This window comes from Caloenas nicobarica, chromosome 12 (assembly GCF_036013445.1).
Source record: "Caloenas nicobarica isolate bCalNic1 chromosome 12, bCalNic1.hap1, whole genome shotgun sequence".
NCBI classification, from domain to species: Eukaryota; Metazoa; Chordata; class Aves; order Columbiformes; family Columbidae; genus Caloenas; species Caloenas nicobarica.
Window position 1 is genome coordinate 17,558,387 of NC_088256.1, and position 24,253 is coordinate 17,582,639.

Below are 24,253 nucleotides of genomic sequence, written 5' to 3' on the forward strand. Positions count from 1 at the left end.
AAACAGCATTTGCAAATTTTAATTTTTCTTCTCCTCTGAAGAGCAATAATTCTCTATATCCCTGCTAGTCCTAAATGAGTCATATTCAGACTGATCATTTATGGCCCAATTTTGCTGCTCCTATTCAAAATCAGAAAGCCTGAGTCCTCATGTGGAATTAGTGGGGTTACTTGCACAGCCATGCCAACATCAAAGGGTAAGACAGGTCCAACCTGGCTGTATTTTGCAATCCCATCTGCATTCCTTAGAGGACGGTTTGCTCCTCAGTCCGACCTATTTTGTTTCTTTGGAGTACAGCAGATTGGGTATTTTATGTTTTAAGGAACCGGCAAGAACTAGTTTATCACTACCTGGAGGGGAAAAAAGCAATAGTAGTTGTAAGCACAAATTTAGTGGGATTTAAATGTATTTCTTTGTATACACATGCAGCCCCACCTCCCTTCTACTCTGTACAGTCATTTTCTATCTGGTGGTAGAAGAAATAATTTGTGACAATGAAAAAACTTCAACTGTTGGCACAGACAGTACCTATCCCCTCATTGGCTTTTTGTGACTTCACAGATCTTAGGAAACTCTAATGGTAAAGCTTTGCTTTCAGAAATATTGGCAAAGCCCTAAATCCCCAATTTCCAAACTTGGATCTGCAAACCATTTGCGGTCCACGACACCACAGTGCGTGGTCCTCACCATGAAACCATGTTAAACAGTGACCTTTGTGATCATGGTATTGTGCAGCAAATGATGTGGTTGCTAGGATAATTGCTTTGAATAAAAGTTACTCTTTTTAATATTCCCCTAGCTAAATTTATGCCATATTTCATGTCAATGTGTAACTGCATGTGTTGACGGGAATGGAAGATGTTACAATCTCTCCTTCTTCCCGATGTAGAACATACTGCAAAGTTTTACTTCACAAGGAAGCTGCTTAAGAAAGCTCCTCCTGGATGTAAAGAGAGGTTCAAAATTAGGCTAATTGAAGTGTCACTGGCATGTGCTAGTTGAGATGCTTTTAGTTTCTGATGACATGGAAGTTGGGGTTTGTTGACATCAAAATGATTAAACCCCACAGACATAGATTACTGACCAGGACGTGAAGCCTTCATTCAGGTAAACTCTAATAAAATCCAAATCCTGACTCCTCCAAGTGACCTGTGGATCTTTATGGCTTTCTAAGTTTACAAAGGGTACATGTCAGCGTTTTAACATATTTAACAATGAATTATCTCAATGTTTACATTTAAAATACCAGCAAATGTAAATGGGTGCCTGGATATTTACAAACAGCAGCAGTAATTGCCAGCTTGTCTTGTGGATTTAAGTGTCACAGCTTGCAGCTCACTGAAATATAACCCAGCGAGTTTACACATCTGGGGGATATAACAATGGGAAATTATTCTGAAGAAACATGCAAGGGAAAGCAGCATGTATTAACTGAAATATGTTTAGACTGGCAGTATTAATTGGCAGTATTAATGGGGATTGAGGCTTACACCTACGATCACTGGAGTCCTCTTAGAGATCTTGGCAAATCCAAGCAAAACCAGGCTCATTAGCCTGGAAAGTGACTGAATCTTTACTTACCTTGCCTCTTCTTCCCTCTGCTCCCCAAACCTTTTCTTTACACTCAATGTTATTTTACAAATGGCTACTGGAACAGCAACCACAGCAAAAAAATAAAATCAACACCTACCTTCTTCTTAAGTTCCCCGCACTGGATGCGCACACAACCATCCCCACCTATGCGACTGTGGGAGATCAACCTCAGGATGCAGCTTCAGGAAACCTCTTGGAGATGGTTTCTACACATTCTTTTGTCATGGAAAAAAAATGATCATTCCCTCCCTAAGAAGAAAAATGGGTCCTCCCTCATCTGTGAACCAACCATGGCCTCCATCCTCAGGCGTGAGGTATCTGTAACGCTACCACAGATATCTCTACTTTCCTTCTGTGTGTTAATTTAGGAGTATGAATACACCCATTTGTCCAGTCTCATTTACATACTTAACTAAATTTATGCTATTCTGCTGCTCTCAAGTCTCAGCATGAGGGAATGGGAAACAAACTTCACAGTGACCCAAAAGGAACAGAAAGGCAACAGTGAATTCTTCTATTCACAACAGGAAACCTGGTGTTGGTACTAGCTACATCATCATGATTTTCAAAGGAGAAATTTTAAAACTTCCTTTGGCCTGAGATGAAACTCTTGGCATTTTTAAACTGTTTTTCTCTCACTTTATTATATGAGGGAATGATTTAATGTTTCTTTTAAAATGGGAAATGGTATCACTCTCCCTACCATAACGAAAGCCTGGTTTAGATAGTTTTATTACACAATTTTTAAATGCACATTGCCATAGCACTTCATAGGAGTGTATTTACATTTACCTTCCTAAAACACATAGTATATTATGTTGCAATTAAAACCCCACAAACTCAATCTGATATTCCTTCACTAATTTATTCCCAAGCCAATATATATTTTAATGTTCCAAACCGCTGCTAATTAACACGTGGAAATATTTTAACATGGATTTTGATTAATTCCATTTAACAGTCTAACCAGTACTAAAACATATGTGGTGTGTCATTTCTTTCTTTTGAGGAAGGCATTGGCATTAAATCTTTCAATCTTCCTGAGCACCGAATGCTAATTTCAGGAAGATTAAATAACAGACTGCGGCTACAGTTTCCTTTCTTTACTTCCCAGAAGGTGAAATGAACGTATTTATGTAGGAGAAATTTCTTTGCTGCACAAGCCAAAATACAGAAATTAGATTCCACCCCCCCCCAACTTTGCTAATACACCAGCAATCATTTGCCAACTAAATAACTTTAACCTATATCTGCAGTTCATGGAGAGTTGCCAAGTTATATGTTCAACTTTCACTTTTTTTTTTATTAAAGTATTCCCATATGATGTTTTCACCTGCAGCTCCTAAATGCTTTTCCACACTTGAATCAGACTCCACTGGCTCATAGTGGGGTGGCTCTGGCCGTAAAGCCAGAAACACTCATGTAAGACCCTCCTCTGATTTTCACACTTTGAAAGTACATTATAAATACGATTCATATGGTATTACTCTAATGGCTTAAAATCTGACTATCATTCTGCATTTCAACAAACTAAGCATGCAAAATACCCAGAAGTACGCAGGCGAGTAAGCATCTTACACATGTAAAAATGCAAAAACACAGAGCGGGAGGTGGCTGCCTTCTGGATCACGGGTTAATTGCTTGCATATCATACACAGCTTTTCACAAGATGGAGTTAAATGAGCTTTAGAACAGTTAAACTCTTGTGATTCCCACGAGAAAGCCGACCACACCTGAGTACTGTAGTTTTTCTTTTCCCGATGGTGAGTCCAGTTTCCCAGTTCTCACTTCCACTGTCCATCCCCTGCTTCATGGTCACCACATTATTCCTGAAAGCTGAAGCAAAGCTTCACTGGATATTCAGATCACACCTACATCTCCTCCAGGTCTAGCACACCTCTGTGGCATAAGTAACTTTTTCTTCTTATTCCTTCCGTAGGCCTTATTTTTCTTGTTGCAATATTCTTTGTAAATCTTCACTCAATTTGACAATCCCTCCTCCTCTACCTTTCACTGCCGTATTTCAGCCTCAACTGCTAACATAGCATCTGAACAGTGGTTTGTCTTCGGTTTTCCATTACCTCCACAATAGCTAATCACATTGTCTGCACCATTCAGCTGCCCATATTCCTGGCATTTGCAAGATGGCTTTCCGGTTGTTTCCTACTGATCTATACCTACCAGATAAAGCAAAGTCCAGTTTTTCTGCTTGACTACCATTTTCATCAGGATTAGAACTTTCTTCTCTGAGTCTACTTTTACACCCACTGATTTTCTTGTATTTATGCATGTTTTTATACATTTAACAGGTGTGTGTTGGATGTAATGTTTTCCCCATATTCACTAAGTGAGTGGCCCTGGGAGAAAGTCAACTGCAGCTCCTAGCAATGGTCCCCACTCCTGTTCGAGAAGCAGAGAATGTCCTGAGAAGCCCCAGGTTCAGTCCCAGCAAAGATTCACAACAGCTGTCATTGCCCATGCAAAAGTGTATGCATACTGCCTTGCCCATACCTTAAAAAACACTTGACTTCTGTGTCTCAGACTATTTAAAACCTTAATTCCTGTGCTCTCCACAAGGAAAAGAACAGTAGGATTTATCAAAAAAATATCTGGAAGGGCAGTGACAGTAAATAGCTTTGTGTTACTTTAAAGGTTTGCGTCAGATAAAATAATACTTGACATAGCTGATGGTAAAGTTTACAAATAGTCACTCATTCTAGCACAGAAAGCCAAACGCTGATCCCCAAATACCTGCAGTCCTGTTCTCAGTAGGTAGCACACATGCTGTTCACTCGAGGGCTGATCACAGCCCAGAGTGAAAGCACACATCATAAAAAATTCAAATACCTGAAAATGGCATTTTTCTCATCTTTTCTTACATGAACATTCTTTGTTTCACGGTTCATAGAGAAGATATTTATTAGAGCAGGTCATGTTCCAGAACAGTATCAAAAAAATAGTGCAAACACTCCAACTAGGTTATACCTGTTGGACTGGTCAACCCCCTTGTTAGCTGACAACTAAGTGGACCATCAAGATCCAAGAGCATCCTTCCTCATGCGTTTGCATGGCAGATGGATGGAAACAAGATGCTGAAGAATTAGCTCTACCAGCTCCTGGTCATTATTCAAAAAGTACATAACCAGTCAATGTGAAGGTAACACATGACTTAACACTGGTTTTGTTTGGCTTATGACATTTTCCTTAAATTAATGTGAGGAAGCATAAAAAAATCAATTTTAGTTATGGAAAAGCAGCTATAATAACACTTTTCTATCAGATATCTGAACAATTTTCCTCTAAAGGTGAAGAGCAAATATAATAACCCCCTTTCTTAGATGCACCAAAGCGCTGAGGACCACTCATCAAAACAAGAAACAGGACTGATAAAGATTTCTGCCTTCTGTTTGACTCAAAAACCTCTATTAAACTGGCTATAATGACTTAGAGAAGTAACAAAGTGACTGTCCCACAGTCACACACCAAATCTATTGGCAGAGTCATGAATACACCCTCCAGTCCCTCTGCAGCCGGTAAAAGATGCCTCCACATCTTTGCTCAAGCTCAACAAATTCTACTACTGCTCTCCCCAAAGACTATAAAGTCATTTTACTTTGCGACATTTCGTATGACACCATTTGAATAACAGTATTTCTTACACTTGTACCAATAGCAAACCAGCTATAAGGAGTTACTTTGGCACTGGGAATTTCAAAACGTTTAAAACACCCCCTACTTTTCAAAGCGCCATGAAACTGACTGACCACTGACAAATACACAATGGGAAAGCAGCTGTCTAACCCTTCCTTCTCCAAATCAAACATACATGGTCAGTTCTTTTAACCACACCTATTAAGGTGACTTAAATTATAGTGCCCTTTTCTGCAGTCTGATGTGAACTGCAAAGTTCCCATTGGTCACAGTGGTGCAAAAATCAGGCCCTAAATATGCTTATTTATGATTGATTTAAAATAGGCAAGCTGTCCTCTTGCTGTCCCTGCAAAATACGAATAGTTTTTCTAGCAATTGTCCAGCCTATCGGACAGTAGCCTTAGAAAGGCCACAATAAGAGGTCTTGAGTTGAGTGGCGTCATATGGTCTTCATTTAGAAGTATCACAAGAACATTACTTCTCACAGTATTTACAAATGAAAAACATATGGCTGTAACCTGTAATACTACAAGAAATACTGCTCTTTAGGTTTGTTTTTGGCCTCAGACTTTTGAAATATGAACCAAGCAAAGGGATTTCAGCTTAATGCATGATTCAGTCCATTCTTCTTCGGAGCTCAAAGTCTGGGGGACACCTAAAGCCTGCATCTGAAAAAAGTCATTTGCCCACAGCTATGGTTATGTACTAGAGTTGGCCACACAGAATAGCATGTATATCAAAAAGGTGTAGGGGTGGTTAAGGACAGCTACTTTCCATTCAATTACAAAAAAAAAAAAAAGATATTAAACTGGCTTTGGTTCCTATAAAAACTACTATAACTCATATATAAGCCTCTTGCATTCACTATTTACATCCAATCAATATGGTTATCTACCTGTCAATTTTTCTTGCTCTTTAATGCAGAAAGTGAGCAGCCTTGTTTACAGCTAGCTCTGAGAGTACTAAGCTAATCAATACACACAGCGATAACAGAATGATTTGAAACACGTAACAGAAGCTTATCACTTTGCAGTATACTGAACCCGTCAAAATATTTTCCTAGAAGTCAAGTCAAAATAGAAGTTCTCCATTTTTTATTACTTAAGTGGGTGGTGACATAGATGTTGTAGGCCTTTTGGATTTGTTCCTAGCTTTGTATTTTTCGTAAAATTTGGTACATGAGCATTTGCTACTTTGTAGGAACATGAGGACTATTTTGCAGTGAGATTCAAAAACTCTACCTGAGAATCAAACATCACCTCGCTTGCCCTTGATATCCTGTCCCTAAACATTTATTGGAAATCCATGCATTGTTCTGGAGAACTGCACATGAAATTTTCCAGGAAAGCATCTTCTGATGTTTCCATAGACCTTAAAACCCTCTGCTTTACCCGGTACACTCGGTAATTTGTGTTCAAGCCCAGTCTGAAAAGTACAGGCTTTCTCTCAGCTATCTCTTGCTGAGTTAGTCGATTTGAAATAATTTGTAAGCATCTGAGTCCTAGAGGTTTAAATATACATACATGAATCAATATGCTGGATTTTAAAGCAGCAGAGAGAAGATCAGCTGTTATTGTGGTCTCTAACCTCTACTTTTTTGAAGAAATGCATAGGATTTAACTATGCGGTTCTCTTTGAGTGGTAACAATCATCTGCCATCATGCAATTTAAGGAGGTGGAATTCTACATAATACACAACCTCTGCAATGTTCCAGGCTTGCCACAGCTTACCAAATGTTAAATACAAGCTCAAAATTAATATATACGTGTATGTAAGTATGTATGTAAACACAGACTAAAGAGATGAGAGTTAATACGAAAGGAACAGGAACTAATGTTTACAGCTTGTGGCTTTCTATCAATTTTTCTATCAGTCTCAGCTCCAGGGCCAGGCCATACCTAAAAGTCTGTTAGAATTTTTCTCCCAGAAATGGCCATTCATGGTGCAGACAGGTCTGAGCGAGCTCTGGGTGGGTGAGAGTCAAGGTCTGGAAATCACACACCCCCATCCAGGGCTGGGATTAGTCCACGGGTGCCTAAGTGCTGCTAATACCACATCCTGGCCCAGCCTGGGCGTCTGTGTGAGCTTACCACAAATCTCTTGAAAACTCAGAAATCACTAAACCACAATGCATTGCACAGTGGAGACGTGCCAGCAGCAAGGCATTAACAACCTTGTCCACTCCAGAGGAGCTGAAAGATGGATGGGCACCTGTGAGGGCAGAATTGGGCCCAGAGAACAAGCGAAGATTTTTAGAGCAACACCTCAAGTGACACAAATTAGGTTATAAAATTGATCACTTCCTTATACATGGCAGAATGCTTCCAGGGCATTCAACATCCTATTCCATTAAGCCATGATAAATGAGACCATATTTCCACATCAGCCTGAACTCATCTTTTAAATCTGCTTGTTCAAATATTTGGTTACTTATTCTTCCCACCCCCCACACACACTTAAGATAGCAAAAACTCTTTTTCTTGTTCAACTTGACATGTCCTAATAGAAGCCATTATTGCAGGTTCAGCACCTAGGGACTTTATTTCTTCACAGAATTCCTCATCTTAAGGGCACGCAAAATTCTGAGAGAAGTCACTGAAAAACGTTTGGTGTGCAATCTCTGTGTGTACACTTGGCAACTTGAAAAAAATGGACTCAAAGATACAGGAGAGCCACAGAACAAATAACAGAGAAACACCCCAAAAAGTAATTCCCTACTGCTAGTTTGAAGAGGATCATCACCACCTGGAAGAGTGTCAGGATGGAAACCCATGGAGCAGGAGCAAAATTGTTTCCAGCGGATTGCTATGGCTCGAGGTGGCTGGGGAAGGTTCATAAATTGATAAGCACCACCGAACGATCATAAGCCTCCACATCAATTGTATAAAGATTACAACAGAGCCACTCGCTGCAGTCATTCTGCAAAGGTTATGGGTTTCACAGGTGTGCACTGTCAGTTCTGATTAAGCTTAAACTAAACCAGTTATCTATAACATTGGATTGGAAGGAGTTTTATTACTGAACGCAGGGTAAATCAAATTCAGGATACACATCTGTGGAAAAACACAGAGGGCTAAAGTTCACAGTCCTGACACAAGTGAAAAAAAATCCAACCCTCCAAACTCAGGAGGAGATTTGCCTGTGAGAGATCCATCAGTCCGGCTATTGTCATATGTTCTGTATAGGAAAGGCAAGTTATTGGTCACCTTAACACAGCTTTGGGTTTTCTTTCCCCCTTCAAATTATTGTTCGCTCTTATAACACAGACTGTTTTGAGATTATTATCTGCATTCATTTCTAGAGTGCCTAGAGTTTACCATTTAACAGATCATAAATTAAATTAATTATACACCTATACTTTTTACTGCACAGGATATAAACTAAAGCAGCTATAGCAACAAATGTAATTTTTCATCTGTGTAATTTTTCACAATGTGATTTTTCATCTGAGTGACTGGGAGTCTTTCCAAAAACAACGTTTCACATCAGAGGTTCTTTGAGCTATGCAAAAAAGACTGCGGGTAAAATTCTGCACCCAAAAAACATTGCTAACAACTCAATTGATTTTAACAGTGCCAGGATTTCACTCAAAAATTAAAGAAAGAAAAAACGCATACTGAAGAGTTGATACAAGTTGCAAAAGGTACATTCTATTTCCAAAAATACTTCATATTAATGCTGCACTTTAAAGCACCTCTGTTGACTCATAGTGCTAATAGATGGCAAAAGGGAAAAAAATGTATTTGCTTTTGCAACATCATTATTTCCTTTGCATGCAATTATTTACTCGCCAAACAACACTAGTGACAAATTGCAACAGACTATGAAGCCATCTACATCGGCAGATTTTTAACCTAAGGTAAAAATAAACAGAAACATCTGTAAAGTAATCTTGTACAAAGCTACATTTATTAACAAATACATTTTCTAATAAAACACCATCTGCAAGCAACCCTCAGCTTCCACTTGATATAAATAGGCCTTTTACTGTTTTCAGATGCCGTTCCCAGAAAATTATTCCAAGCTCTACTGCAAAACACATCAGTCTTTGTTGCTGCCTGGAATGTTAATAAATAACATCAAGTTTTTAAATAGTCAAACAAATTATTGGCTTGAAACAATTATTCCAATAGAAAAAGCTGACCTTTTGCAATAAAGTGGTTTAAGAATGCATCGCTCCTCATTCCTAGTATAAAAATATTACCAAGCAGGGAAATATTTTTTTGGGAAAACAGAAAACTATGAAAAACCCACATTGCAATTCTGCTCGTACATATGCTATAAACCTACCTTGCAAAGCTTACTGCTTTAGGGAAACTCAGAATAAGAGAAAAAAAATATACAGAATATAAATACTTCAGTTGGTATCCTTATTGTACATCTGTGCTCGGAATGGACACAAATATGAACCAAAGTGTTCCTCACAGGACTACTGTACTGACCAGCAGTACAAAATTCAACAGCTTAAACTGTTGGTAGCAGAGATTGGGACCGAATCCCGATATTAAGAGCACTTCGAAATGCATAAAAGCTTTAATGGGACACATTTTCATACACATTACCTAGAATTTAAGTCACATAAATTCCATTAAAAGCAATAGGACTTCAGCAAACTCTGCAAATAAACTCCCCATTGGTGGAACTATTTAGTATCACTGAAATTTAAACACTGTGTTTTGTCCTTAGCATTTAAACCAGCAATCTTTCAATCAAACTAGCTCCTAACTGAAAATGCAAGAGTGAAAACTGCGGATGAAGGGAGATACTAGAGTCCTCTGTCCAGACTTCTAGCTGGTATAAATATGTTACACCCAACAGAGATCTAGCCTTTTAATATTAATCAGAAACAAGCAATTTTACTATTCCAAACTGTGCTTTTAAAACTTCATTAAATATTGCTACTGGGACAATCACAACAAACTTAGCCAAAAGTAGTCATGCACGCTCTAGAAAAAAATGAATGTTTTAGACTGCAATTCCAGGAAACAGAACTGCATATTTCCAGAGAAAAATATTTAGGGCACGAAATACTCAAGCGGTACTAGAGAGAAGACATTTTAAACTACTTACGTCACTAACAGGAGGAATGTTGAGCTTTGGTACTTTGTTCTTCGTACTAGGTGTGTTCACTTTTCCTTCCAGCAGTGTTCCAAAGGACTGATTTCCATATCCACTCTCAATCTCTATGGGAGGTTTCAGTTCAGGTGAGTCGTTGGGTACCTGGTCCTGGCCATCCATAGGCCTGACATATGCTGTAGGCTTTTGCTGGACCATGCTGTTCTTACAGTGAAGTCCTGGGGGGAAATTCTGGGTCGAAAGACTGTTGTTTGCAGATAACAAAGAAGTGGAAGGAAGTGGAGATCCAGAACCGTGACCTGCAAACTCAAGCTCTGTGGGTGACTTCGAATGACTGTTTTCTTTGTACGTATGTTCTCCAGCTGCTGACTTGGAATGAGCGTGCCTCCTCGAATGCGAAGATGCTGCCATTGAATTGGCTTCCTCGGTTCCTCCACTTTTATGCTGCTCACTCTGACAATTATAAAGGTCTTCATACCTGCCCTGTGGCTGGTCGTGAGAAGAGCTGTGCTTTGTCCGGCTCTGCTGGCTACTGGATTGGCTTGGCTGGGCCCCACTAGAGTTGTGACCACCGCGCGACCAGTCTGTCCTCGACTTCCTGCTGCTCTGGTGACTGTGTAGCAAAGTAGAATTAGATGACAATGAAGAAGGTGGAGGCATTGATGTCGACGAGTGGCCGCTGATCTGATGAGATGGGATCATCCTGTTTCTCGGTTCTGGGAAAAAGCTCTGTTCATTTTTGTCAATGGGTGTCTGCGGGATGGAATTCTTTGGGATTCCTACAAGGTGGCTCTGGTTGGAATGGTTGGTTAACAGGTCTTTCATCTCATCATAATTTCCCAAGGTGTTCTGGACACGGTTTGCAAGGGCATCGCCTTTATTTGTCTAAAATATCAAAAAATAAAGGAAAAGAGTGAGTAAATTCATGATTATGAAGTTACTGCTCAGAACAGTTGTCTTAGAACATGGCAAATGTTAGCTGTTTAATGGTGTCACGCTGACATTTAATTTAATTTCAATTACATTTTGCATATGTTATGCAAGAAAAACCTATCAATAACTGTGTTCAAATAATCTCTTGAAACAGGCTTGCATGAGTAACACTTGTCTACTGCTTCCCATTTTCTTAAATATGCTCTCACAGAAGTGTTTAAATTGCATCAGTTATGGATGTTAAGAGCAAAATAAGCTGGTTTTATGTCGGAGATGTTGGGCTTGTACATTTCCTATCGTGCAAAACACGAACGTGCAATTACTGGCTACTGAGCATTTGAATTGCAATCGCACCGTTTATTTAAGTATGTTATTGCTCTATCAGCCCCTTGACCCATAGTCCTGCCATAAATAGAAGCTGGGCAGCCTGTAATAAGCAGAGCGCCAAATTCTTCACTCCAGTGTAACTCCAATTACTTTTCTATAGAGGATTCAGTTTGACCTGAGGTATCTACCATCTGAATCCAGAAAAGAAAAAGCTTCTACCCACTCAAATGCTACAGTAGTGTCAAATAAAAGATCATTCAAATATATTTTCTTATAGAACATAAATAGAAACGATTGCCACATTCTTAAGTATTGGGATTCTTCTGTTGTCTGCAGGCTGAATGTATTTGTGAATTGTGCTTTTCTTTGAATTCCAGTAATTATTAAATAAATACTGACTCACTGGTGTTTCACTGCTATTATACTTTTTCTTTTGAAGCATGAACTGGGTTTTTTTGTTCTTTTTCCTTTTCCCTTTCACTTGTAAAAAGCTGGACAAATAAGCTAGAATTTCTAATTAATACTTGGCTAATTTCTTTTCTCTTCCTGTTCTAACCCCACAAAGACCCAAAGTACCAGCCTTTACTGACCTTTATGTACTGACCTTTATGCAGAGAACTAAAACATTATTACCCATGCTTATTACTTTACAAGAATCAAAGTGGGCTGGGGGAAAAAACACCAAAACTACAACACCATACATCCTGTTCAAGCAGAAGATGGTTAACTTCTACAGTCGGGAAGTTGCAGGGTATAAGACACTTCAGGATACAGCCAACTATACTTTTACTTATGTTTGGAGATTTTTTTTTCACTCAATACAGCAAGTAGTACCAGTGACCAAAGACACCTTAACACCAGGCTACAAAGATGGGGAAAGGCAGCACTATGAGCTTGTACTTGGTTAGAGAGTGTCGCACTTCATTGCTCAATGAGGAATCCTGCTATGCCCGTGATCCTATTTTCCTCAAGTATTAAGCAGAAGTTTAAGTGACAAAAAAAAAAATTCTATGCATGGATTGCTTCTGAAATATCTGCTTCTACTACCCATTGCTGAACTAGTCAGGAGATAAGAAGAATATTGCAGAATTATTTTTTTTTCCTCCTTAGTACTGCACATGCCATAAAAAACATTGAAAAAGAAGATAATAAATGCGAATTTCCTTTTGCTCATTCTCAGGGATTGTAACGTATATTACCACTGCACTGAGGCAGTGATTTAAAAATTAACTGTTCAATGTTGTTCTCATCTATATACATTTTGCCAGTGCTCCTAACTGACACAGTTAATAACCCCAGTTGTGGAGAACCACGAATCACTTTTATTCACTAAGTCCCTAGGTTGGTCATTTTAATGGCAAAAATTATATTCTAGCTAAGCCAAGAATAGGCTCTTTGTATATGAGCACTCTCCTTCAACTGAGTTGCACAATGAGCTGTTTGGGCAGCAGCCAAAACCAGTCTCTCTCTGTTCAACCCCCAAATTTAAAACAAGGAGATTCCATTGTGCTCAAGGGCCCGGCAGGAATTATGATGCGAACTCTAAACACTTACATACTTGTTCAGTTTCCTCCTTCCCCAAACACTTTAACTCCTTATGGGATAGAGCATGGGGAAACAACCAAGTATCAAAAAAAGCCTGACCACCAACCTTCACTTCTGCTTCAGCTACACTGCCAGGGTGCATTTGGCTTACTTCCCAGAAAGCAAAAGGTGCTTTTTAAAACAAAAAAAAACCCCAAAAAACCAACCGAACAAACAAAACAAACCACAAAAAACACACTAAGGAAAAAGTACTGACAACATATCATCACTGTAACCCTTCAACGTCACGGCACATTAAACGGCTCTTGTCTAGATCCTCACAAAGGGAATCAATATTTTAATTTGAATGTAGCACTTTTCAATCATTTCTATGTTAGAGGTATCCAATTCAACTGATTTTCTTTTACATGGCACATAACGATAATACAATTTTGCTTGATATTAACACTTTTACGCAAAATGTTCACATCCTGGGGATCAAAGACACTGCATGTTAGGTATTATTATTTGTAGTCATTTACTGGAAGCATTAATGAAAAAATACATTTCCTGACAAGCATGGAGATTAAATTAATTTAAACATCCTTAGCATATTTTAAGTGCGCTAAAGCTCATATCCAATAGTTATTGAAGTCAATGGAAGGATTATTGCTCTTGGACCAGAATGCAATGCAAAACACACATTGTGAATGTGAGTGGCAATTTGGCTTATGTTTAAATAACACTAGAGCACACGCAACTAAGACCAGATTTATGCATCACAACTTGAATAAGCTCAGGTGTGTAGTGTAGTGTACTACCTGCATTTAAGACATCAAGCATAACAATGTTTTTATTTCCTCAACAAATTCGGGGTTCTCATGAGAAGCAGAATATTCTTGACAAGCCTGGATACCACCAAGACGAACAAAAAATCCAGTCAATTTCTGGTTGCTCTTTCTTAATTCTAGATTAGGGACAATTTCTACCATCATATTCCAGATAATTGGCTGATTTCTTAAAGGAAACCTCTGTACATCTTGTTTTCTGAACAGCATGCTGAATAGTAATTTTGCTGCTATCAAGGAAATGCAGCATTTTCTGAGTATTCCAAGGCATAAATTACACATCTGGTTTGTGACTCATGGTGAGCAGCCTTCCCCCTCATTCTAGGAAATGTACACCTTCCTACATTTGCTTCTATTGCTTTCAAAAAAGATCTGTAATAGAATCTTATTGGAAGACTAATTTGCTACCTAGCTATTGCATTATAATTTTACAAAGAAAAGAACTAATGCACTCAAACTCTTAGGCCCAATTTACAAGAGTTTTGTGAAAATTTGTATGAAACTTGAGGTTTCATAATTGATTCACTTTCTCATGCCTCATGGTTAGACTAACCTCCATGGATTAGAAGCTGAGCTCTTTTTTTTATGCTAAGCTTGAATAGTGTGGAGGGAATAAATGATTTAACATTCACCAAAGGCTTCCCCATGCAAATGCTGCCTATTGGGTTCTCCTTCTCAAGTTGAACTCTTCTGAGGCAATCCCTTTGAAAAGTAACAAAAATACTCCTACTGTTTTCTCTGAAATACTCATCTCTGAAACTCTTTACTAATTCAAAACATCAAAAGGTATCAACAATTCAGTAGTAAAATTGCAGCTTCTCTCAGGAAAACTCTGACTTTGCTTTTTCAAACGTTTGTTGTCATGATACCGCAAGCTCTTCCCTGATCACTTCTGCTAAGTCAAGCAATAGCAGGTTGCACCGGAGTTCGAAGGCAAGACCTTCGACTCACTTGCATTAAAGGGCAACACGGCCCTCGCTGCCCAACCTTCCCAAAATAATGCTGGATGTCATCAACCTGTCAAAGGTGGAGCTTCAAAGGAACACTTCTCTTTTAATAAGCATATATTTTATACACTCGCAGAAATAAACATCTCTTTTCATGTATGTGTACCCATACATATGCTACAAAGAACTGATGTAGAAACATGCACTTGTCCAAAACCATAACGATAACCTACATTTTATTTGACAGAGATCAAAAGAAAGATGTTCTAAGAGCGAGAGCAGAGACATGATAGGGGGAGGCAGATACTCCACTCATCTTGTGATACTCAATGGCAGTACGCTCCAAGAGAAAATCTGGGCTCCTTTCTTTGAGCAAGTTTTAATAACCCCAATTTTAAAGCCATCTTAAAACAACTGCCAGGTGTTCAGTCTTTAAAACATCAGAACAGCAGTGGTAGTATTCCCTCCCCCAACAGTCCCTTCTCTGGGTTACTGTTGAAGCAAATGAGAAAGGAATGATAAACAAGTAAGGACACAAGGTCTGGGAATAAAAGAAAGGAAAAGAGACTTTTTCTATTTCTTGAGACCTGATTTTCCCAGCCTTCCCTTTGTCACTGTAGTTTCCATCTTACCTCACACTCCCAGATCTTTCAGAAACATACCAGCCACCCCTTGAGCTGATCTCATTAGCAGAGCTAGCCCAGCTGAGAATGTTGACCTTGTGCTCATCACAGGCCACAACAGTTGTCTTTGCTGGGCAGTGCTTTAGCTCATTCTGCTCCCACTGAGAGCAACCAGAAAAGAAAAGATGGGTGCAGCTTTCTGTGTGAACCAGGCCTTGCAGTGATGTGCATATTAGTCTACCTACCGAAATCCAAATGACCACTCGCTTGAACAAAAACATTTGCGTGACCTGCAGGAAGTCTCAATAAAATCAGTTCATAGTTAGTTATTATTCCCCAAAAAGTGCTAAAGTGTGGTCCAATGCAGAAATAAGTGCATTGATAAGATTTTCATAAAAACAAAACGACTCCACTAACAAACTGTTCTAGTACATAGTACTTATTTGGCTGAAGCTGTCTCTGTCACAGATGAGTGGAACGTACCTCACTCAAAAGAGAAAAGTAGCAGTATGTTTTATTGAGGTAAAATAATAATTTGACGGAGTTCAGTAAATTTGATGGAATTTAACCCAGTTTAACAGTGGTTTGACAAGGTTCAATAAGTTTGATGGCAAGGTTCACCTTATTAATTACTGCATAGAAGAAACATACAAAGGAAAATTGACTTTGAATCAAGTTAGAATGATTCATGCAGAGACTAGGGACACAAAGAACAAGGAGAACCTTCCCATTGAGTCATGAGGCTCAGAACAGACCCTCTTGCTTTCTAAACTTCTTTTGGAGCCTAGGTGTGGCTGGTTCCAGTCTTAGTCTCACACATGGTCAACAGTTTAGTTCTAATGGAATACTGAGTAGCTACCTGAAATAGTAATGTTTTGCGCCACTAATTCAGCATGTTATCAGTCACTTACTGAAGATCGGCCTCAGGTAAGGAAGGGTCTCGGCCTCAGGTAAGGAAGGGTCTCGGCCTCAGGTAAGGAAGGGTCTCGGCCTCAGGTAAGGAAGGGTCTCGGCCTCAGGTAAGGAAGGGTCTCGGCCTCAGGTAAGGAAGGGTCTCGGCCTCAGGTAAGGAAGGGTCTCGGCCTCAGGTAAGGAAGGGTCTCGGCCTCAGGTAAGGAAGGGTCTCGGCCTCAGGTAAGGAAGGGTCTCGGCCTCAGGTAAGGAAGGGTCTCGGCCTCAGGTAAGGAATGTCTACCCTTGAGAGGTGTTCCTGCTCAAAAGGGAGAGTTACCTGGCATACAGTCCTGCTGCAGTTCCGGAAGAGCTCAAATTCAGCCCATCCTGATGGTGATCTTTATAGGGTGAAGTAGTTGGGTTGCTAGTCAACAGTACAGACAAGATAGATGTCTTCATTTTAGCTCTGATATCTTCTTCTGTACTTCAATTATCTTGCACTTTTGAGTTTTAAAACCACCTTTCGAAATATTTTTCAAGACACCTTCACTTCCTTGCACTTGAGCCACGGCTTTCCAGCTCTCAAGTTCACTCCAAGGATGTGAGGCCTGATGCTCCCTCGTCAGCCTGAACCAAAATACAGCTAGGAGTCAAGTGTATCCATTACGCTCTTCCAGTCCATAATTATTAGACACTATTTGATAATGCCAGTCTTTCCTCCTCCTTTTTGGGTGATTTTCAAAGAGCCCTCATCCTCCCTACAGCTGCTAACAATGTAAAATGGAAAGATGAAGTGGTGACCTTTCAATGGATGTCACTGATTGGGAGGAGAAAGAGATATGGAAATTTACATTCTGATGAATTCTTCAGGGAATGACTTACTGGAAATCAAAGCAGCAGAAATCATAAAAGGGGACATCCCTTGGTGATGAAAATCTCAGGCAGCAAAGCTCCTTAGAGAGAATAAGACTTGTCATAAGTCCCTTTCATATCCTTGTTATGCTCCCCAAAGTATCAGAGAGTCTCCCAAAAGCCTTTTTTGGAAGGTTATGATTGCACAAGAAAGCTTATGGACTCATTATCTACAGAGAAGACATTGGTTTTAACAACTCAGGTATATTTCCTTCTTAAAAAGAAAAGAACCGAGTTCTAGGTTTGTAGGTACAAACTCACTTGTAAAGACATCCATTGCACATACTTCTACTGCAGGACTTTGCTGTGTGTTTAAAGGAAGAAATCTTGAACTGGACTGTAACCAAAATTCCTGACTCTGTCAATGCTAGCATGTAATGTTGGGCAAAGCATTGATTTTTGCTCTTCTGCCATATGCTGATTTGGGTAATCAGCGTATTCAAGAGTATAAGTACCATGGCAGATGCAATACTTTCATTTCTTACAAGTGGTGAGAAGCTTTATTTGTATCTGTAAAATGCATTAAAATAAAAGACATTTAGAAAATGTAAAGCATAACAATGCAATTTACCTTGTAGGGTTCCCCAAAGAGGTTAAAACCTGAAGCAAAGAGATCTTCATCTTGCTGGACTTCCTGGTTTCTTCTCTCCCATTCTTTCCGCTTAAGTGCACTCCGGTCTTGTTCATAGTGACTGAAGAAGAGAAAGACAAAAAAAAGACAAGACATTATTTTCCTCATAATTTAGTTACATGTTCATTACTACCAGTAAGAGCAGCAAAACATCAGAAATGATGCAACTCCTGAAGATGATTCTGAAAGAAAGAAGCAGCCAATGAATAATTTTCCCAAGGGTAAATTTGGCATCATGTGAAACTGAGCAGTAGGACAATCAGTATACTTCTAAAATAAAAACTGACGAAAATGTTCTTTTCAAATTAACAGAGCATTATGCAGAAGAATAAAATACACATTGATGCATTTGCATGAACAGCCTGTAAAATACGTGCACACACACACATTTGTGCCCACAAAGAAAGTGTCTGCACAGAGAAAGCAAGTGCAAAGTCGAGGAAGCACGGCAGCATCTTCATATCTATTTAACTGTGCAACACTTGTCTGCATCCATCCCAATGCTCCAGTTCAGCCTCGTGTGATTTAGAGCACCTAATTCTGTCCCAGGTACTTGTCAAAATTTATGTACGGCTTCATTGTGGGTGTCAAGGGGGTTTTAAACAAGCATGTTTGCAGCAGGGTCTCAGAAGAGACTTTAGGATAGTCGATTCCAGTATCAGATAATTCTACACACAAACAAACAGAAAAGGATCTAGAGCCTCAGTGTAGCCATGGTGAGTGGCACTTATCTACATGTCAGCTTACTTTGTGCACCTGCCAGACCTAGATGACAAGCTGAGAGACCACATTCACTTCTCCCTGTGAACAGCACACAAGTACTTTGGTCTCTTGGCTTCACAAAATACCTCCTGCTCCTCTGAGGGAAAAAGATATAATTAAAACCCTGAAGGAAGGGGGGAAAAATAGGAAAGGGAAGAGGCAAGGAAGAGATGCATGCTTCAACTCGCACTGACAACCTCTCATGTGACAAGCATTAAGGGACACTTCTGTGCTTTCAACCCATATTTGATTTGTTATGAGGCTTTTGGCTCTGCTCTGTGTCAGTTAATTAGCTACCAAATTCCAGACGACAATTTGAATAGCAGATTCAGCATACGCGCTGATGTTTATCTGTTGTAGGCAGCATTTCCCTGATCAATTCTGGACATGCTAGCACAACATCTATGTACAAGTGCATACATACAAACATACATACTACATATATAACAAAGAACAGTTAGTTCACCTGTCTCTGGCACAAACGAATTAAATCTCCATAAAGCTCAACTGCACTTGGAAGATAACCAAATATCTACAACTTTTGCCTTTTTAGCTCAGCATGATGTTGTATTGAAAGCTTCACACCGAGAGATATAATGAGGAATGAACTGCACAGTGATGAGGCTTTAACAGTGTATAAAGTCACTGATTTCTGAGTGAAACCACAATTACTAATTTGAAGCACCAGCTAATTAAAACCACAGCTATGTATTTAGCCTCTTGTTATACCTACTGCAGTTTATAATTATGAGGACCTCTTTATCTACTCAATTAAAGTTCTTATGATTCAGGCAGGTTGCGTTTGAACCTGTAAGCCCTGCAGAGAGCAGAGCAAAGCATATGTCTGTTGCCTGATGACTCCATGTATCCTTACACTCATGTACTTGTTTTTGTACAGAGAAAGAAAAAAAATACAGACCAATGCCACAACGAGATTCTTAAATAAAAAACATGCATTAATAACTGGTTTAAGCAATTCAAGATCACTCAGGCTTGGATTGAATAAGGCTCAACTATGCCTTGTAAACAGAATGCAAAGCCACCTACATAGGCTGAGCTGAATGACCTCCATCCACATTTTCCTTCTATAAGTTAGAAGGCTGAAAAGATGCCACATTTTATTGATTTATTTATAACACCTCCTGATGTAGTGACATCACTGACACCAACATTAAGTTCCAGAACATTGTTATAATCATTCTTGGTATTTTTGGAGAACCTATAGTACTATTTGCTGGTTTCCTGAGGGAGACAAAAGGGAAATTGCTGACACAATACTGCAAACCGTGAGCGACCCGTCCACTAAAAGGTGAAGGAAAGGTGAAGGGAAGCACAAGTCTCCCTTTTGCATCCCAAATCAAGATTAAAATCCATAGGTATGGCAATAAGTGAGTACAAACTGCTTCCCAAATTGGTACCTGAAGATGAGAACAAGGCTGATTCCATTTCTCCCCACAACTCATCTGGAATAGGGGGCTGGTTTAGCCCAGGAACAGTAGGAACACACTGTATTCACCCCTCTCATGGGAGATCTTTCCAGATGTTTCTTTGGCAGTTTGACCCATATATTGGGTCACAGATCAGACCACTAGAAAGTTAAAAGCCCAGTCTCGACACCAGCAGAGTGGATCTAGCGTAAGCAGGGTTTTATATCCTGCATAAGACATCTTTGCTTGTGGGAGAAGTCCTATCCCAGCCACCGCCACTTCAGAAAGAATTATTCATGGAAGTCCGAGCTGCGTTTTACAGTTTCCCCATGGCAACTTTGGCCTGGAATTTCAGGGTGAAATCCTAGGCCCATTCCAATCCAACTGAATCCGGCCACTGAACACACAGACAACAGAATCACAGATAACAGCACAGATCTCGCCCTTCATGCCAGGTTCCAGCGCTTTGTTATCTAAAAGCTCGCTCTGGTTTCAAGCACGGAAAGCATTTAGGAAACCAAGTCAGGCCTTATGCAATAACATGAGAAAAAGCAAAGACTCAAACACTATTTAGGTATGTTTTGTGACACTTGACAAAACCACTCCTCCAAACAGCATGAAAACAGCAGTAATTCAAAATGGCATAATCACTTTAAAAGACATTAACTTAAGCTAAGACAGTATTTACAATGTTAACAGCAAAAGGTTGAAAAAAAATAGTGTTTTCTAATGCAAAATACTGAAGTATTTCTTTTTCAGTGCATGTGTTTATGAAAAATATCCATTTCATGCTCCCAAGAGGTGAGCACAAAAGCGCATCTCACAGCCTGGACCCCAGCAATGTTTCCAGACTACCAAACTGTGAGCATCCATTTCACAACACAAGCAAAGCCCTGAGTGAATTGCTGCCTCTCCATCAATCCAAATAGCTCTCTTATATACTCTCTTACAAAAGAAGAAAAAAAAAAAAAAGAGGTTTATTTTGAACTTTCCACTCCCACAGTCACGTGACAGCCTTAAGTGTACAAAGTATCTATTCAAAAGGAAGTGGTTGCTCATCTTCTCAGGTCAATTACTTGGCTTATTTCTCTGTACTTTTGCTATGGGAATGCTTGACAGGGCACTGATTGTGGCTACAGAAAGTCAAATATTATAAGATCATACACAGATTAGGATAACACCTCCTTTGGGTTCCTTGTAATCCAAAGAGGGATGTTGATTAGATCTTAAGGCTGCAGCGCAGTGAGAATCTAATGGGATGCTCTCCAGAAAATCTTAATGCAACCACGATGCAATCTCTGGGACTTATGTTTAATATTTAGCTTAACTAATGTTCTGTGAAATACAGATATGTGATTAGTGGTGAAGGTGTCAGTGAAAACTATAGTCAGATACCAAGAGGAACACCAGAGTTCAGTCTGTCTCATTAGTACGAGAGATATTTCATGACTCCTCTAAAGCCAGGAGAGTAGGAAATCATAAATACAGACTTTTGCAAATATTTTTTAAGAAGAGACTGAGAAGAAAACAGCTGCAGGCCATGATACTCACTGCATCCAAGAGGGCCAGTTCCCTAGACATCGCTATTACGTGACAATGTAGTTTAAATAGACGAGCTTTATTTTTTTTGTTACCACTTATTAGATTAATGATTGAATTTGAACAGGGAAGTCTGTACATAAGAAGATGAGGAACGGTAAGCAGTAAAAACGCTACAAGAGCACACGAGACCACTGATCGACAAAACTACCAGAGTGTAGGATATGGCAGAAAGAATAGTAACCATGACTATGTTATTGTTTTGGCATGTTTAAGATTGAGGCAGGCTGCAAATGCATTTTGAGTAACAGCATTTGATACTTAAGCCTTTCAAAATCAGACCAGCATATATCCATTTGTCATTCTTCTCAGCTATGTGCCTGGCCAGGTGCTGAGCCTGTACGAATCCGCAGAGGGTCAGCAAGGCCCACGACGCTGCACCCTCCACATCCGCTGCGGGGACAACCGGGATCAGACACAGAATAGAAAGGGGGAGAAGGTGGCTGAGGCCAGAGGAGATTATATCAAGGCAAAAAGATAACAGGCATGCATGTAGGCTTTGGATTGGATGCTAAAAATGCAGATCTGATGATAAGAGATGGAAGCCAGATATGCACTGTCTACAAAAGTGGGAACTAGAAGAATGAATAAAATTCGGGGCATTGGAAAGGACAGTGTAATCATCTGTGCTCAAAGTGAGAGGACGTGGTGCAAAAGATCTGGAGGGAAAAGAAAAAAACCTTTTAGGACAGACTGCAACAGAGCAAGAGGTTAAAGGGAGGAGTTAAAGGAAAGCTGAAGAAATAAGACCAACAGCTAAAGGCCGAGACCTAACACGTGGGGTTAGTTTTCAAAGATGCACTAACTAAAGCCATCGAAATAGTCTCCCAAAGCACGAAAGGCTAAAAAAGGCAGACAAGAGTATGAAAGACAGGAGAAAGAAGTCAGACCAGACAAGTTTGAAGGAGTAGTCACTGCAACATGAAGAAGAAAGACGACGACGACCAAACATCTGATGTTGCGGAAGAATCATCAGCACTGCTCTGTTGATTCAGTCAAAACAACAAGAGTCCAATAGGGAAAGAACCAATAAAAAAAGCTGGAGCAGAGAGGCTTTATTGTACTGACAGACTACATTCATGAGGATAAAAGAACAACATTGAAAAAACCCAGCATTTACCCACAAGTTAGGGAAGGAGTAGTTGTTGTTCTCCATAACATGTTCAAATTTACAAAAACTCACACTACGATCAAATATCCCCCGTACTAGTTCCAACCCCCTTAAAAATATCGGATATGCCTAAACGATGAAAGAGTTCAAGCTAAAACGTTTGTCATTTGTGGAAACACAAAATAAACAGAAACTTCTAAGCTGAGACACAGTGGATACAAAATTATATAAATTTGAGAACTGAACGTCCCTTCACAAGGTTATTTCTTCCTAGTGCTGACTTTGTGACACAATCCTTGCTCTACCATAAGCCCTTCAGGAAGGTGGTGAGGCAAACTCAGAAAACTGGGCTTCCTCTGAAACTAATTCATGTGCCTGCGCAAGCTACTAAACATCCCAAATCAAAACACACTCATGAACGTATTTGACTTACAGGAGAAATCCAACTCAGGTCCTTGAGAATATTCCCACGTTTGAAATACATGCTTGCTTTTCCACACCAGGGCAATTCTTTTTAAATGCAAGTAAAAATGCAACACAAGACATTTCACCTGATAATCAAACTAGGTAAAAGATTATTTCTAGCAAATACATTGCAATGGAAATTCACCTCTACATAACTCCAGATGTATCTCACCATAACTGCATTGATTTCATGCAAAAGCAGAGTACCACCCTCAGGTCTTAAATTCCATTGCAGAGCTTAAAATATATATTAAGTAAATAAAGTGTATTTGAAAACCTTATCTTTAAGCAGAAATATGGCCAACTCACCATATCTTCTCTGCTCATCTAAAGTCTTTGTTTCACTTAATGATAACACAACATAAGCAATACCACACTTAAAAGAGCAAAATCCCTCTTCCTCTGTTTATCACCACTGAACCCGAATCTTTGTCCTGGTAATTTCACTACTTGACAGAGACTAATCAAACCAAGACAGAATAGCTTTACAGCTCCTCACTATCATTTATATTTAACATTTACTTTGATATTGTGTTCTTCTTCCTAACATGAATAGTTACTGAAAGTATCCAGCACAGAACGTATCTATGACTGCACTTCAAGATAAATGATTTGTTTTAAAATATAGAATATCATGCCTTTGATGTTCAACAGTTCTGTAGAGAAACGCTTGAGATGGTCACTGGTTATCTATCCTCATGAGCTAAATCTCTTAACAATTTGCATTAAAAACAATGCCATTCCTGTAGCACATTTGATAGAGAATACAGAAGATTAAAGCCTCTGAAAAAAATAACACCCAGGAGACCCCTGGGCAATTTATGGAAATTTAAGCTAGGAGGCTAAGAGTTTGGCTTATATTCGTCATATTCTTCATTCTTTTTTGTTATTTCCTTCCCTCCAAGTACCTAGAAAAAAAAAAAATGGTT

The 24,253-nt window shown here is 39.4% G+C and overlaps 1 protein-coding gene across 3 annotated transcripts in view; it reads right to left on the reverse strand.

The window, feature by feature from the left end:
• The window catches only part of AFF2 (ALF transcription elongation factor 2), a 333,893-nt gene that overhangs the window by 229,052 nt on the left and 80,588 nt on the right, over window positions 1-24,253 (reverse strand). For all 3 annotated transcript variants that reach the window (XM_065643139.1, XM_065643137.1, XM_065643140.1), the window contains exons 2-3: window positions 17,901-18,021; window positions 10,316-11,206 (exon numbers count right to left, since the gene is read on the reverse strand). In XM_065643139.1, coding sequence (XP_065499211.1) covers window positions 10,316-11,206; window positions 17,901-18,021 — 1,012 coding nt within the window. The remainder of the gene's footprint in view (window positions 1-10,315; window positions 11,207-17,900; window positions 18,022-24,253) is intronic.